Source organism: Camellia sinensis, chromosome 11 (assembly GCF_055761805.1).
Source record: "Camellia sinensis isolate YWXY chromosome 11, ASM5576180v1, whole genome shotgun sequence".
Lineage (NCBI taxonomy): Eukaryota > Viridiplantae > Streptophyta > Magnoliopsida > Ericales > Theaceae > Camellia > Camellia sinensis.
Genome location: NC_138971.1, coordinates 42741769 through 42759453, shown reverse-complemented (window position 1 = coordinate 42759453; position 17685 = coordinate 42741769). Strand labels below are relative to the sequence as shown.

The following is a 17685-nucleotide window of genomic DNA, read 5'->3' as shown; positions in this document are numbered from 1 at the left end:
CAACATGAACATAAGTGAAAGAAAACAGTGGCAAACAACATAATAAGACCAGTTAAAAAAAACAAAAAATAAGAACCCTCAACCAAACACCAATCTAACACATAGGATGATGAAGATAAAAACTTGATTTTTTGCACCATGTTTGGTTATTACTATTCTTAGTTGTCTCTTTTCATTTTTTATTTTTATTGAGAGTAGAGATGGCAACCAGCCCCTTTTTTTCTCAACTAAATTTCGTACTTTCACATTTTTATTATTATTTTGACCTATCTGTTCCTATAACTCAACCCTAACCTATCAATGATCTCTCAAACATAAGGTTTGGTCAAATACAATCGGGTTGGAAAATTTGCTATCCCTAATTGGGACTAGTTTATATCCTTGCTATTGGGATCAATAGGATAAAAACCCAAGCCTCAAAATGGTTAACCAAGGGGTTAGTTAAGGCGGTTGGAGAAAACTAAATTTTGGCGGGAAAACCCAGTTCCTCTCTCTCTCTGGTTCAGTACATATTCGTTTTGATGATATTACATTTCTTTCTCTGAAATTCTCTCTCTCTCTCTCTCTCTCTCTCTCTCTCTCTCTCTCTCTCTCACACACACACACACACACACACACACACTAGAATCTGACCTTAAAGTTCTGTAAATCAGAGACCTCTCTGTAAGTTCTGTTTTCTTCAAAACTGAATGATCATATTTTGTTTCAATTTAATATTGGGTAACTTGCTCTCAGATATTTAGGGTTCAAAACCCCAAGTATATCTGCATTCTATGATTTCACAAAACACTGACTTTGATGATCTCTTGATTTCGTTTGCTGATTATGGATTCATTCACTGTGGTGCTAAAATCAGTGATTATGGAGCAATTATATACATTGGATCAGATTATAGTCATTTTTTGAACTTTCTTGATATCTTTGTCAATATCTTGGATAGAACAAAATTCTTGATCTAGTATTTGTGACTCTGGGATTCATTTGGTTCCCTGCATTTTCAAGATATTTTCAAGATAACAATTTACTTTTATTATCTAAAGCCCTTTTGTGGAAACAAGAAATCAAGAAATGTTAGATAAATGTGGTGTTTCTTGATACTGATGGATTTTGAAATATTTGTTAGAGATGGCTCATAACTTGTATTTTTCACTTTCAACTTGGAATTGCTTATACTCTAGAACTACCTTCTTTCAAAAAAAAAAAAACTCTCTTCTTGTAATGAGTAGAGATTGTTTATAATTGTACATTTTTATTTTAAGTTGTCTACTTGGATGGTAGTGAGATTCCTTTTAACTAAAGGAATTTATGGATGAGCTTGCAAGTTGCTAAATTGCTTATTTTTTAAAAGAGCAAAAATGTATCGACTTTCTTATTTTATTTTCCTTTTATATTAATAGCTTGGTTTGATTTTAGATGCTGATCAACTACCTGAAACTCTTTTTTTTTTTCTTTTTTCTTTCTGTATCTTTGAATAATTTTCTTTGGGTTTCCTTTTATTGTAGGCAGAGTGCCTGATCAAATGGAAAAGGTAAAGAATCTGATTTTTATTTTTTATTTTTTTATGTAATTTGAAATTGTTTCATTTTCAAATCCCTTCTGTGGTCTGGTCATGTTGATGAATTGCCAGTACAAGTTATTTGGGCCGATGGAACGAGGAAGTTCTATTTACCAAGCACTTGACGTTGTTACCAATGAACTTGTTTGTTTGAGGCGGGAATGTTTTCTCAATAGAGAACAAGGTGTCCCAAGCTCAGTAATCAGAGAAATCTCCTTCATGAGAGAGATGCAGCATAGGAACATCCTCAGGTATGTAGTCCCTAAATAGTCCAGTTGGTCTCGGAGAGGCAAATAACAAATTATATGATGTACGTTTGAAAAATAACAATCTCCTTTACATAATACAAAGTTGGCTTCTCAAATTTGAATCATCCGCTGTTTTTTTTTTTTTACCCTTTAGCTTTATTTTTAGTATCTTGGATTTTGACGAAACATATTAATTGATGGAATTCTGGTCACAGGCTGCTAGATGTAGTGAACAAGGAGAGATCAGTGCATCTTGTTACAGAGCATGTGGAACTTGACCTGAGGAAGTTTATGGATACTTCTCCAGAGATTGTCAAGACGCCGAGCGTAACAAAAGTATGTGATGATTACTATCCATTTATGACTATTTTCAATGGCTTACAAGTTTAGTTGTTGCTTTACAAAAAATCTAATATATGATCATCCATATTGTTTATGGATAAATTTAGAACATGAAGTTGGAAGAATCTATGGATTTAGGTAACTGCTTAAATTTTGTTATAATGCAAAGTTAGAAATGACGAAAACTGGAAACAATACAATTAATGAAATGACGAACACAATGGAATTGTTTAATGCCATGTAACAATGCAAGATGATCTAATTTTCCAAGAAAAATCTACATTGCCTAATTAATGTCATCTTAGTGTTCCTATGTTAGAATTCTATGCTAGTGTTTCTATGTAATGATTCATTTTCTTCTTCTTTTTTTTATTTTTTATTTTTTTCTTGGCAGGATTTTCTGCATCAGATTCTAAGTGGTCTCGATTATTGTCATTCGCATAACATTCTCCACCGAGGTTTGAATCCTGGGAGTTTGATGTTAGATCATCGTAGTCGAAGCACAGTGAAGATAGCTGGCTTTGGATCAGCCAGGACATTTGGTGTTCCCACTAACGCGTATACTGAAGGGGGCAAGGTACAAATTTTTGAAAAAAAATTCCCATTCTCTTTTTACAACATTATTAAGTGGGATTTGGCTTCCCTTCAGTCCGCGATTGTGGACTCGAAGGTGCTGTTGGGCTTGTGAGAGTTTATCACGGGTCTCGTTTTGATAATCTGAATCGTTCAGTGTGTAAAACTTATCGAATACTATATGTCTTTAAAAAAATTACGTTGATTGAATATTGATAGCTGTGCGATCAAATCAGTTTTATATATATATAAAAATAGACGGTGAAAAAAAAAACGGTTGATAGAAATCTGATCCGATATTGATATTCGATCAACATTATTTTTTGTAGGCATATAGTACTCGACGAGTTCTACACATTGAACTGTTCGGATTATCGAAATGGGACCCGTAGTGGGTCCCCCACGAACCCAACAAAAGCCAATCGCTATTCTATGTTTTTTGTTTGAGTTTTCTGAATTAAGTTTTTTGAAAATTGAATTTTTTATTTTTCGTGCTTTTTTGTTTTATTGAATACTTTTTAAAACTTTAAGTATTTTTTTTCTTTTTTAGATGCATCTTACTTAGATGTGTCTAAAAAGTGAAATATTTTTAAAAATTAATAAATACACAAAAATATGAAAAATATACTAAATTTTTATATTTTTGGTATTTACCGAATTTTTTAAAGATTTTTTCACAAAAATTATACTTTTTAAGTGAATTTATGTTAGATGTGTCTAAAAATTAAAAAAATTGCTTAAAATATTTTTAAAAACTCAGTAAAAACAAAAAAAAATACGAAAAATAAGAAAGTAGAATTTTTTGAAAAGTATTTTTAGAAAACTCAAACCAAGCAAAGTGATTTATTGTAAGAAACGTATGCTTATATGAATTTTCAGTATGGTCTTATTCTATTTTATTCATCTCTTGAAATTAATACCCAAGATTTATTTTAGTGCCTGGAATATATGTGTACATGTTTTAACACCAATCCAAGGTTTTAAAAAGTGACCGCAACGGTTGTGGTAATTACTGCAACCTGTTATGGCCGTTATAGCAGTATGACGGAAATTCACATATGTAACGGCCGTTTCGGTGTTATGTAATGGCCGTAGCAGTACCGTAACGGCCATAGCAACCCGCTAGATACCGTTACACATTTTTATAATATTCTGAATAGCTTCATTTTCTAAAAGCGAAAACAAAAGCTCACAAAAAAAATAACAAATACTCAAGTGATCCAAACTCAAAGAGAAAATCTTATATGAAATTTTTTTTTTATAATTTATGGCACAATTTTTATTTTATAATCCTTTCATTTAATAACTGTGAAATTTTTTTATTCAGTTAGTTAATTTGTAGACATTTAAAATCAATTATTCTTAAAATTATTAACTATTGAAATAAAATGTAAAAAACTCCTTTTATAGTGATTTGAAAATATGAAATATATTGGATCATACTTAAAAATTAATCAAAATTTATTTTAAACCTCAATAAATGTGATTCTGGAAAAAAAAAAATGCATATCGGTAAATTTCTTCAAATTGTGCGAAAAATAAAATAAAAATCACTGTTTCGATTACCGCAACCGTTATGCTACGGCCTTTACACCCCGTAACCGCTATCGTGTCACCGCAACCGTTAGAGCGGCCTCAACCGTTTTTTAAAACCATGCACCCATCTGAATTTGGGTTATTCATCTCTTGAAATTTCCTTTAAGACATATATCTACGCACATTTTGAAAACGTGCACAAATGTTAAAATTTATTCAATTTGTCCTGAATTTTATGCTAGCCTAGCCATGAGTGATTTTTTTTACATGTTCTCATATTGATAGTAGTTCACTTTCAGCTTCAAGTGGAAACTCCATGGTACAGGGCACCCGAACTCATGCTTGGTGAGCTGAATTACTCCTCACCAGTTGATGTCTGGTCTGTGGGTTGTCTATTTGCTGAGATGGTGACTCAACAGCCTCTGTTTGCTACTACGTCACAGGTTGAACAACTGCGGAGAATTTTCAGGTGCTATCTAGTTTTCAGAAGACACACTGATGATTATTCTTGGCATTTTTATTTTTAACTTAGTAGCGGTGTAATAATCCTAATTACAGTCTTTTGAATATGAAGCATTATGGGCAAGCCAACTGAAGAAACCTGGCCTGGAGTGACTTCATTATGTCCATATCTAGAAAATTTTGCCGTGAATGAACCCAAGGTAGTACAGGGCATTCATAGTTCAGTTTTTATTTGTCCCGGTCTTTAATTTTGAATATGAAATATGTTTTTTCCTCTGCGATGTAGAACCTGGCTGATGAAGTGCCTGGTCTTGAACCAGATGGAGTTGATCTTCTTTCTGTATGCCCCTCTCTCTCTCTCTCTCTCTCTCTCTCTCTAGTATTCTTTGGAGACTGATGACAATAATATTTCATCCAATGTTGGCCCTGTCCGATGCAGCTTTGGGGGCTCCGCTTACAGCTTATTTATATTTTTTGAAAAATCTGATATTGTACTGAACAGGTCCGTCATTTCATATGGGAGCAAGTTAATATTGTACAAATTAAATTGTCCTGTAGAATATATTGATTATTGATTAATGATGAAATGAAAATGAAAAATCCACATCTTTCAAGTACACCACTAGATCTTTATTTTATTTTATTTTTTTGGTTTGGATTGCTAACACCCGGGTTTGTCATGTATTCAGGAAATGCTGTGCTTGAATCCAGGAGATAGAATTACTGCTTCTGAGGCTCTAACTCACCCATACTTTACAATAGATGATTCTGGATCATCATCACCATCACCACCACCACCACCACCACTACCATTATCGTCATTACCACCATCATCATCATCATGATTCTGTGTCATATTGACAATGTGCAGTGTTTTTGTATGTTTTACTTTGAGAAAGAATGTATATGCTTTCATTCATTCTGTACATTACTTTCTCTCTCTCTCTCTCTCCCTCTCCCATCTTTCTAGATCTGCCTCTGAAGAATACTTTTTCTGCACTTTTACTTGTAGATCAGCATCACTTTGTCTGCAATATATCTTTTAATGGGCTCTTTTGCTTCTGTTCTCTTCAATTGGAAAGAAATAAACAGTTTGATATTGTTGGTTGATTTAGACCCAACGACCTGATAATGCTCCGTTTGTTTTGGTAAATACTTATTTGGATTTTTTATTTCCTCCCCCCCCCCCCCCCCCCCCCCCCCCTCCATTTGAGCTAGGTTTACCTGTCTTCGATAACAAAAAAGTTACAACGAGAAGCCCATGAATTGAATTAATAATGTAAAGTTGTCGCTTCGTAAATTTTTTTTTAATTGTCATTTTGAAATTGAGACTAAAAAATTTGTTTGAGTTGATTTTTTTTATTTTTTTTACTTTTGTGGGAGAAAAAAGTTACATAAACGATTATAGTTTGAATGTAACATTTTGTCTTATTGATTTATTTAGTCTATTTTGTCTTTTGCATTTTTTTAGCCCCAACTAGATAGCCAAACGAAGCCAAAGATAGATATAGTGGTTGTTTGGGATGTGCTATATAAGTGTATTTTTTGATGTTTTAGTTAAAAAAGTAGAGAAAAAAATATGTATGTTTAGGATAACTTTTTAAATTTTTACGAAAAGATATGTAATAAAATATTGTAATAAAATCAAAATGACCATTTCACCCTTTTGACTTTTGACTTTTTGGATAGTTGAATTCAAAAGGCAAAATAATAATTTTGCCCTACTGGTTTCCCCCACAAGCTACCCTTGAATAGTATAGGATTTTCAATTTTTTTAGTAACTTTTTGTCTTTTACTAATTTATCCCAAACAACCCATAGTCTTTGGAAATGTGTAAATTAAACCAAACCAAGTGGATCTCCTCTCTCTCTCTGTTAGATCTATCTCACGTTCACCACCTCTTGCTGGTAATCAACCTCTCTCTCCCTCTCTCCCTCTCTCTCTCTCTCTCTATATATATATATATATATGCTGAAAAATGAGGGTTTGGAACACAAGGAATGATCAAAATCATCATTTCCTTGAACAATAATTTGATTAAGATTTGAATTTGATGGATTTGGATAACAATATACTCCTCTTAACTAGTAGAGTATGACTGCTAATTCTTGCACTCTGCAAGTATCCAACTAATTTCAATAGTATCCTAACTTGTGAGACCCTTTGATTATAGTTCTTTCACATTTCAGTCAAGAAAGATATTCAATTTTACCAAATCTCCTTTCTTTTATTATAAAAAAAGAAAAGAAAAGCATATTGTATAAAAAGAGCATCAAAAGGGATGCTGCTTTAGAAATCAAGTTTTCCTTTGCTTTTTTTACTCCAAAAATCTCAGCAATTTAAACAGATAAAAAATTGAACAAATAGTTTTAAACAGATAAGTGAAAAAATTGAATAGATAATAAAATTTGGACAGATATTTGGACAAATAAGAAGAAAAGTGGAGAGAATGATCTAGAAAATCACTTTTTAAGTTGCTGAATTCGTGCAGTCTACTTGAGTGCCACTTTCTGTGCTCGAGCGCACTTGTTTCCAACACAGATACTAAAACTTCAAACGGGCATAATCCTCTCATTTGGACTCCATTTCAGGTCGTTCTTGGGTCCAAATCGAAGCCCCAGAAACAAGCTTTCAAATGGCTCTAGCCTCACACCTAAATTTAAAGTGTGGAAAAAGAAAAGGGCAAAAGAGTGATGGTTATGCATTGAAAAATTATCCGAATCAAAGTTTTTGGTCTAATCTTACTTTGCCATCGTGTTACCACTTCGACCAATGTCCCAAAATAAAACCAGGAGGCTCCAAATACAATAATAAAAATATCAAGAGCAATCCCACTAGTCCTAGAAATTTAGACTCAACCAGGCAGAACGCTCGAGCGTCCAATCTTGCGCTCGAGCGAACGGACTAACAAAGCCGATCACTTGAGCGACTATTCCTGCGCTCGAGCGTAAATTCACAACTCGTAGAATCTTGGATAGACTACAAAAGTACTGGAAGCCTCATAAGACTGCCCGAGCGGAGGGAAAAATTCTGAGGTGTTACAATCTACCCACCTTAAGAAATTTTGTCCCCGAAATCTAGAGAAACCGAAACAATAAACAATCCGAGACAGATGGAGCACAACTTTTAACTTAACACTCTTGGGATGTGTTCCCAATAAAATAAGAAGCGAAATGAAAGCTACTCAAATCCAATGGCAAGATATCACTACCAACCAAAAGTTAGGCTCCACTCAAGACAAATTCTCAAATTTCGGTTCACTACCTCAATGCCCCAAAGACACCTGAACAAGAAGAATCACGAGGGAAAGATCACAAATACCTTTCGATCAACACATACATCGGAATCCAACAGGCAAGGAGCAACGTCAACCACTTATAATCCTGAGGTCCATAATAACTTCCCAACCAACAGCAACACGGACAATGACTATAGAATGGCCAAAACTCAATTTCATAGGAAAAGGAAACCACTATTAAACCAAACACCAGGTCAACACAAGCAAAAACAAATGGCGTCACATTGTACGGTCCAATACCACAATTGTCAATTGCATTTCAATTAGCGGCATTATTAATTCTTTATTCAACTTAGCATATAAAAGTAGAACCATGAAAATCATTCATTAACATACTCAGATTAAGTTTTTAACATTTAGCTCAACCGAGCCTTCCCAGGCCACACACAAGAAAAGGAAATTTTCATTTTCCATATCAATCTTAACATTCTCCCAGCGAATTCCAATCATCACCAAATAACCTCCGCCACCCATCCGATGACATCACAACACAATTTCCATACACACTTGTGTTAACAACGAATAGAAACAATTACAGTGCATCCAAAAGGTATATAGCACATGCGGGCTTCTCACAAGTTGGAAGTCTCCTTATCATTATGAATATCAACACTAACAATCGATATATAAATCGGCACAAGTGCACATACAACAATTTACATTCAAACATTTTTAACTCAATTAGAGTGGTTTCACAACTTCACATCAAAAACATACATATATACATACAAGTAAGACCCAATGTCTTCCAATACTACCTGAGGTACTACCCAACCATATCTCTATTTATCCTAAACAAAACAAATCCCAAGGTAATTAGGTATCAATTAGCTTCAAATAGTATTTATTAAAACCATCGGTAGCAGGTCAAATCCAAAACAGACTAACCCAGGCCAATCCTCAAGTCTCACCAAAAAAGGGCAGCTACAAGAATCCATCTTCTCTACGCAACTTAGCCCAAATCACCAATTTTCCACTCTCATGGTTCAACTGTCAACACACACATCATTTCACATCTCACAATTCATAATCATCATAATCCTCTTCGTCACTTGTCATTCACACAAGGTACAAAACACGGACAAGGCCACGAAATTTACAATGTTTCACCCCCAACCTGGGGAGTTCCCATCAATTCGAGGTAAGCGTCACCCAAACTTTACCGCGACCTATAGAAGACCCAACACTCACTATACCATTTCCAATTCATTTTCAAACCATTCCAAAGGAACTATTTGTCATCCAATCCTTAATACCAAACAATCAGTTAACTACTCCACAAAACTTAAATTTTGGCACTCAAACATCCACACTACACCCATTACTTGAAAACACAACCCATGCATCCTCCCTATACCATTCTAGCATCTCTTCATACTCATGGGCCCTATACTCAAATACCGCAACTTCTTTACACCCATAACTACTAGCTTACGGCCACCATTATACCAGCACCACTCTCATCATTATGAAACACATTTCTTACACTCCTTTTCCCAAACCTTTCACAATATTCTATGTAACTCAAACTAATCGCATACCATTCTAAGATCTCATCTCAACTATACTCATTGTAAACCATACAACTCTCACATTCCACGTTCCACAAACACTTTTATTCAATTTAAGGCTCATAAGTCAATACACATTTCCACCACTACCTAACGTCTCCCTCACTACAATTTAATACCTCCTTTATGATTCTTATTATCTCAATAACAACATCAGACATCAATAAGCCGAACTCTAACCCTTTACTGAGACACTCACACTACCTACTAAGACACAAACCAGCTTAACATATAATCACACGACACATAATCAATTTTAAGCAACAACTACATAGCCAAGTCTACAAGGATGACAACTTGTCCCGGAACTTCCAAGGAACTCTCACCGGAAACCACGTTGATCAGACCCGTTTCCAATGAGATCTCAAAGCTAACCGGCTACAAGCACTATCCTTGAAACTTAACTCATGCTTACACCATGCAACATATAATGTCCTATACCTCCTACTTCTATATGCAAACATCCTCACCAAGCAAAGCCAACACGTTGTGGTAAAAACCATTTCCCACGAGCTCTAGATTTTCAAACCCGATTAACTCTGATGCCATTTGTAACGCCCCAACTTTTTAATTACTCGGAAACATTACCAAAAGCCTGTAATTTAGGTCTATTTTTTTATTTATTTAAATATCTATTACTCTTGAGTAATAGAAACATAATAACATTTGTTCTCTCTCTCAATGAATACAACAATAATACATGCCAAGTTTTCGCTATGGAGCTACAAATAAATAATTACAAATATCAATGTACAAAATTCATTTCTTTCACATCTACTATGAAATTACACATAAAAGATACATGAACTTCTCAACTCTCTAACCAATCAATCCGAATTCTCTTTCTGTAAGAAAAATGAAACAACAAGGGATGAGCATAATTGCCCGGTAGGAATCTCATACTTCTACAACAATAACTAGCACACAGATAGAAATGATCATTCATGCAGGGTGCTATCGTATAGTAAGGTGACGTTTTGTAATTTCAAAATATCATACGTAGAGTACTTTTTTTTTCAAAATTTATTTGAACATTTAAAGAAAACCTTCAACCATAAAAATTATCCCTTATCATTAGAAAACCATAAATCCTTTGTGAAACAAATATGTTTCAAGAACAACATCATTTTAAATTTATTAACCAATTCAAAAACATTCCTCATTTAATTTCCATTTTAATATTCCTCTTTTTATTTCATTATTTCCTTTCTACTCATTATATTTATTTAAAATTCCATAACCACAAGTTCAAGTTCCCTCAATACTCAAAAACAACCCTCATACACTCCACTCCCACCTGTCAATCCTTTATTGCTATAACTCCTTAACGTAGAAATCCAAGTCCCCTTTAAATTCAATAACAATTTTCCTATACTCAACTCCTACTTGTCTAACCACTACATCACATCCACATTTGCACTATCAATTATAATTCAACATATCATAAGGACAATAAACTCTTTTAATTCGATTTCTACATTATTTACAAACGAAACTCATAATCTTCCCTTAATTCACATATAACCCGGTGAGTTCATTATCACCAATCCCTTATCTAGTTACTATTTCGTTATCCATTCATTTCAAATAATTTCTATATACATTTCCCTTCTATACCAAGGTACACATCAACTTGTAATCTCATCAGTTCATCACAAGTCACACATATTATCACCAACTCAACACATTTCTCAACACATTCCACCTTTTGCCGACTATTATATGGTGGGAAGTGAACTGCCAGAAACCCTCTTCTCAAAAACCATACATTTTAAAAAATCATGTTTTTTCACATTTACCAACTGTCATATGGTAGGACGTGGACCCCCCAAAAAAATGTCAACTTTAAAACCATCCCCACATTTGTCGGTTATTATATGATAGGAAGTAGGCACCCAAAAACATTTTTAACACCATCTATTTTTCCACTTTTGCCGATGATTATACGGCGGGATTGTGTGGACACCCAAAAATCATTTTCCACTTTTGCCGGCTATTATACGGCGAGACTATGTGGACATCCAAAAATATTTTTCCCCATTCGTCCAACGATAAGCCTAGACAAGGCATTTGGGCACCTTTAATTCAAAACCATCACCACATTTGCCAGCTATTATACGGAAGGACATGGGCCCCAAAAAACATTTTCAACTCCCCGCTTTTGTACCAACACAACTCAACCCAACCCAACCCAACACAACCCAACACAACTCAACACAACCCAACACACTCAACACCAAACAATGCAAGATAATTCGATGCAAGTTCAACATAGCTCCATGCAATTCAACATATTTCAATGCAACCTTTTAAACCTCAACTTCATCATTTCATCGCAAAATTCATATCATCCATACCCTTAACAATTTATTCCCCCAAAACTTTGTTTCATATTATCACATAATTTAAAATATCAACAATAAGGGTTCAATCGCAACTTTTACATAAATTTCCAAACAACTCCAAAATTCAATTAAACTTGTCTATTTTTAATTTAACACCTCAATTTCATGATACTACTTTCAATTTAAGCAAAATCGTTATCTATCTTCATGTACCAAGCTAGGGTTTTAAGAGAAATTAAGGCTTTTCACAAAAACACTTTTTATTCCAATTCTTTTATTGATTATAAGTCCAAATTCATAATCCAAAGTCACAACCCAACAAGTAAAGCCCAACATCTCAAACCCTATACTCCCAATCCCATGAGTTATCATAATATGCTCAAAAAATAAATTTTGTATTTATATAAAGAAAATACCACAAATCTATCTATAAATGAGAGTATTAAAGGAAAACTAGAAACCCCTACCTCAAGGATCAAGCAAGAAAGAAAAGCTCTGAGATGAATCCTTCGCGAATCCAAATTTCAATCGAAAAAAAAGTAAGATCTTCAAGCTTTCTTTACTTTTTGCTAAGAGATCTTCGCCAAATCTTTGATAAATGAAAGGTATTTGGGTCAAAAATTTAGGGTTTTCCAGACTTAGGATGAGGGGAAACATAAAGGAGGTTGGTTTAGAAACCTTCGATTTGGAACATGAGGAAGGACAAGCAGCTGATCTGGTCACCGAGGACCTGAACCAGTTGGAAGCCGAGGTAGAAGAAGCTCTTAATTCGGCCTTTGAGGAAGCTGAACTCAATTCGTCTGACCCTCCGTCCACCTCAGGCCAAGGGGACGTCTCCTTCGAAGACATTTTTACAAACTTAGGGGACTTACCTGGCTCTTACCCTGATAACATGGCCGGCGAGTCACTTAGCCAATTGGCCAAACGGAAAAATGCCGAGAGGATGGCTGCTCGAAAAAGGGCTGAAGCCGAGCGAAACCAACCTCCACCCCCTCCACCTGTCATTAGGGAAGAAACTCCTCCACCTGTTCCTGTTGAAGAGGTGGTCCAGAATGAAGTGGCCGAAACGGAACCTGTTGTCGATGAACAGGAGGGTCAAGTGACGGAGCACAAGGGTGAAAAGCGCCTGACCAATCACGAAGCCATTTATTCGGAAGACCTAGTGGACAAACGGCCACGCTTGGAACAATCAAACTTGGCTGTGCCATTCATGGTACAACTAAGGATAAAAAACATGTCAGTTGGCTCCGATGCATCGGCTATAAGAGACCCAACTATGGCTTTGAGCCTGGCTTCCTCCATCTCTTTGCCGGCTGACATAGTAACTTTTAGGGCAGAGGTCTATCCTTTGATCGGGCGAGCAGGGGTGCTCATTTTAGGACCTTCCCCTCTCGTACCCAAGTTCTCGAGCTGAGGCAACTTTGGTGATGACGGACATGTGGCCTTTAGCACGAGTCAGGGTTTCCTAAATTTCCCAAAACAAAATATTTAGGTGGCGACTCTGAAATCTAGCAAAGCAGTTCATGTTTGGCACTTTTTGATTAAAATCGATTTTTCAAAATGATTTACCGGATTTCGACTCTTTGGTGATTTATCAGTATTACATTGCACTTTGTGAGATTAGATTCAGTTTACACTTATGTGTTTCTTTGCATTGCATTTGCATTGGTGCGCCTAAGTCACCGTGCTTGCCATATGTTATTCCTAAACGGTTTGTCAGAGGCTTGCTTGGAAAAGCGTGCCGCAAGGCTGACCTGTTACGAGCTCTGCCACGATGGGAACACAAACCTTGGTTATGCCGAGGCACCCTTTTTGACCATTCGACCTAGTTGCATATCGAAAGCCTTAGAGACTGTTCCAAACTAGAACAGGTTGCTTACCCGAATGTAGGTTGTTTGAAACCGCATGCATGCGTAGTGAATCCCTAGTTCCTGACGAAACTAGGACAGGGAAACCCTACCCCACCATAGGGGTGTTTTGGCTCTCAATTAACTGGTATGTGCTTTACAGTGAAACTGTACAGGGATGTGCATGTCAGTTGCCAAGTTAGTATCTGTTTTAGGGCAGAATTTGGTAGAGAGCATAGTCATTCAGCTATGCTCATATTCGTTTTATTGAAATTGGGCTGAGATGCTGTCTATTTTCTCTTTTGCAAGGAAGTCCTAGAATCATAGCTTCAGAAGGCTCCAATATCCCCCGGGTACTTTGGACTTGTATCGATAGACTTTGTCAGGTTGGAATTGGTTCAGAAGCAACCTGTGTTTGCCTCACCCCCACCGGTTACAAGACGAATGAGGTTCAGGCAGAATTCACCAGTACAGTTTCTATAGCAGTCACACCTCAGTTCACCCGGGTCTAGTCTGGTATGGGAATAATTGTCTGTATTCAGCTCAGCACGAGATCAATCACCCATTCCCATGGCTCAGTATCCCCCAGTTAGTATGGAAGAACAGATGCAGTACCTGCAACAAACAATTGAGGCACTGTAGCAGGACGCAGTCCGTCAGGCTGAAGTCATGGCTTATCAAACCGAAGTGATAACCAGGCTACAGCAACAACAGCCACAGCCAGCCGCAGCTACTACATCTCATGCACCTTCCACAGGTAACCCGACACCCGGAGCCACTGCCCATACTGCTAATGTCCAAGAGACTCAAGGCAATCCGGCGGAGCCAATTCCAGAGCAAACCTATAAAGTTCCCGTCTATTAAACCGAAGCTCCGTTTGAATTTGAGGTTAACCCAATTGCACGTAAGGTCAATAAACTGGAGAAGTTATTCAAACATGCACAAGGAGTGAAATCCATCATGGATTTAGACGACAGGTACACTGAATCTGCAGTTACCTTACCGGAGCGGTTCAAGATGTCGCATATTGACCGCTTCGATGGCTCTGGAGACCCAATGGTGTACCTCCACCTGTTTTCTGATATCTTGAGGCCCATGGGTTTGACCCTAGCCCAAAAGTTGTCTCTCTTCAGCTGAACCATGTCTGGGATAGCCACAATCTGGTATGCTAAATTAGAGGACTCTGTGAAACAGAACTAGTAAGAGCTAGCTGAGGCCTTTATTGCTTAATACTCCTACAACACACAGATCGAGGTCACAACTCGTGATCTCGAAGTCACCCATCAAGAGCCAAAGGAGGGTTTCTGAGAGTTTGTGACGAGATGGAGAGCAAAGGCCTCAATGGTGGCTACAAGGCCTTCTGACAAAGATCAGATCAGAATGATTGTTCGGAATCTGCATAATAATTTGCTACAAAAGATGATCGTCCTACCTCTGTTTACCTTCCCAGACCTTCATGAAATGGGGGTTCAAATCGAGGATGCCATCAGACAAGGGATCTTTGTGGAAGATAATGAGCCTGTGAAGAACAATGTTGTTCGTAGTTCCAATGCTACTACTGATGGTAGCATAGTTGCGAAATGCTCAGAAGTAGACATTATCACCACTTTCCTCAATGGCCAAAAACCAACCACTCAACTCGGTCCCAAGCCCGAAATTTTCATCCTCTTTATATGAGTCTTTCTGAAGCTTTGAAAATGCTGCGAGAAGAAGGGCACCTAGAACTCCTAGAACCCCAACCCCTTCCAAATCCTCTTCCACTACGATATGACCCAGCTAAATACTGTGCCTATCATTAACAGCATGGTCATGATACGAACCGTTGCATTCGCCTTCGTGTAACAAGCCCGCAGGGGACCTCGCTACAGCTCGGACTCGACTTTTGTAATCACGGTTCTAAATCTTGAACCAAAGAGTCCAAATCCGGCAAATCGTTTTGAGAAAACTGATTTTTTGAAAGAAGTGCCAAACATGGACTGCTTTGCCAGATACAGAGTCGCCACCTAAATATTTTATTTTGGGAAATTTAGGAAACCCTGACTCGGTGCCAAAAGGCCACGTGTCCGTCATCACCAAAGTTGCCTCGGCTCGGGAACTTGGGTACGATTGGGGAAGGTCACTTCGTGAGCACCCCCGCTCGCCCGGTCATAGACCGGCCTCTACTAACCATGATATCTATTTTTGAAAACATTGTGAGTTCTTATTCCGGTTATTAGCCTAGGTTACTATGTGATGCGCACAGCATACAAGTATAGACTGGGTCGCCTAAATTGGAACGAAACATTTCATGTTCGCTTTTTGAAAATGGTTTGCTACCCGCAGGTAGGCTTGAAACATTTGATGATTTATTCCAATTTAAGTAACCCAACCTTCACCCACAGGCATTCAGGCAGATATATCATATAAGCACATAGCCTCATGGTAAGCATGCTATTCATGGCAGTCACTCACACGCATGCAAGGATGCTAAAGCGTAGAACTTACCGAGTACTCCAAGCCAAAATAGAAACTACATTAGAAATCATGTATGATCCTAAGTATACAGAAATGCCTAATGCAACACATACAAAATGCAACTATAGCAGGCTCGGCTATTCTAAGATGGCATATGAAATGCTACAGCTATCATGTATTCAATTTGGAATTGAGAGTACAATGCAGTTAGTATGATGCGCCGAGCCCGATGCATGCAAAACAGATGAATGATGCAAACATGCTGTCATACTGTATGCTAAATGAAATATGCCCTAATCTAACCATCATAGGCGGGTAAATAAAAGGGAGAAAGACGTGGGGTTGGAAGACATACAACACACACGCACACTTATTACAGTTGTGCCCTCGCGCAGAGGGTCCGAATAAATAATACAGTCCGAATATTACAGTCCCGAATAAAAGAATATTACAGTCTAAAATATTACAAAATCCTAATTAATTAACAAATTAACTAAGAAAAATAAATAAAACTGGCATGCAAGCCAGGGACTGCCTTGCTTCTGATGGATGATGCATGTCCGGGTTGTCTTGCGCGGAAATCCACCGGAATGCCCCAATTAGCCTCTGTTTACACCTGTTCTTGAAATGCGTGCCAAGCCCCAAAAGGTTGCTGATTCTTCGTTTTGCTGCAACAGAGAGCAGGAAAGGGGCATAACAATGTATTTGCACAAATATATGCATGTCTCGATCCTCGTGCCACCAATCACGCATACCGAGGCATGATGGCCGAGGAGTCGAAATGCACAACTCAATATAGGATGAATGCACATGAAAATACAGCTAAAACCTAACTCCATCATGGATAATCTGGAGTGTCGGTGACTGGGGAATTGAGACACATTCCGTCACTCAGAGTACGAAATGTACCTCGTTTCCCGTGTCCGGGCTAACTCCTATTCCGAACACGATGCAATATGCATGATATGCATGAAATGCAACTAAGATACAATCCTAACATACACAATGCTATGGAATGACATGCCTCGAAATGCGTGCACACGGGCACGCAAACCGAGAAAATGACAGAATGTGATCAAAGATACAACCTAGTATGTACTATGCTGTAAAAATGAGATGCCTCGAAATGCGTGTACACGGGCACGCAAACCGAGAAAATGACATACGCAATGCAAATGACATGAAACTATGATATGGGCTTATACCAACATGAGAGAGCCTCAGCCACACTCACATAGGATGCCGGTGGATGAAAACGAAGTGCCTCGAAATGCGTGCACACGGGCACGCGAACCGAGGCAATAGTATATGCAATGCAAATGACATGAAAACATGATATGGGCTTATACCAACATGAGAGGGCCTCAGCCACACTCACATAGGATGCCGGTGGATGAAAACGAAGTGCCTCGAAATGCGTGCACACGGGCATGCAAACCGAGGCAATGGTATAT

General features: G+C 37.4%; 2 protein-coding genes across 2 annotated transcripts; both read left to right on the top strand.

Annotated features, from left to right (window-relative positions):
* The first annotated feature begins 773 nt into the window (after positions 1–773).
* LOC114279128 (cell division control protein 2 homolog 1) lies at positions 774–2833 on the top strand. The gene is made up of 6 exons (XM_082894982.1): positions 774–894; positions 1503–1528; positions 1628–1806; positions 2019–2139; positions 2540–2722; positions 2795–2833. The coding sequence occupies exons 1-6, from the start codon at positions 774–776 to the stop codon at positions 2831–2833; spliced, it is 669 nt and encodes a 222-aa protein (XP_082751108.1).
* Positions 2834–4525: 1692 nt separating this feature from the next.
* LOC145803109 (cell division control protein 2 homolog) lies at positions 4526–5848 on the top strand. The gene is made up of 4 exons (XM_082896465.1): positions 4526–4723; positions 4829–4916; positions 5003–5056; positions 5406–5848. Exons 1-4 carry the CDS (start codon positions 4593–4595, stop codon positions 5559–5561), a joined length of 429 nt encoding a protein of 142 aa, XP_082752591.1. The 5' UTR covers positions 4526–4592; the 3' UTR covers positions 5562–5848.
* Positions 5849–17685: the final 11837 nt, after the last annotated feature.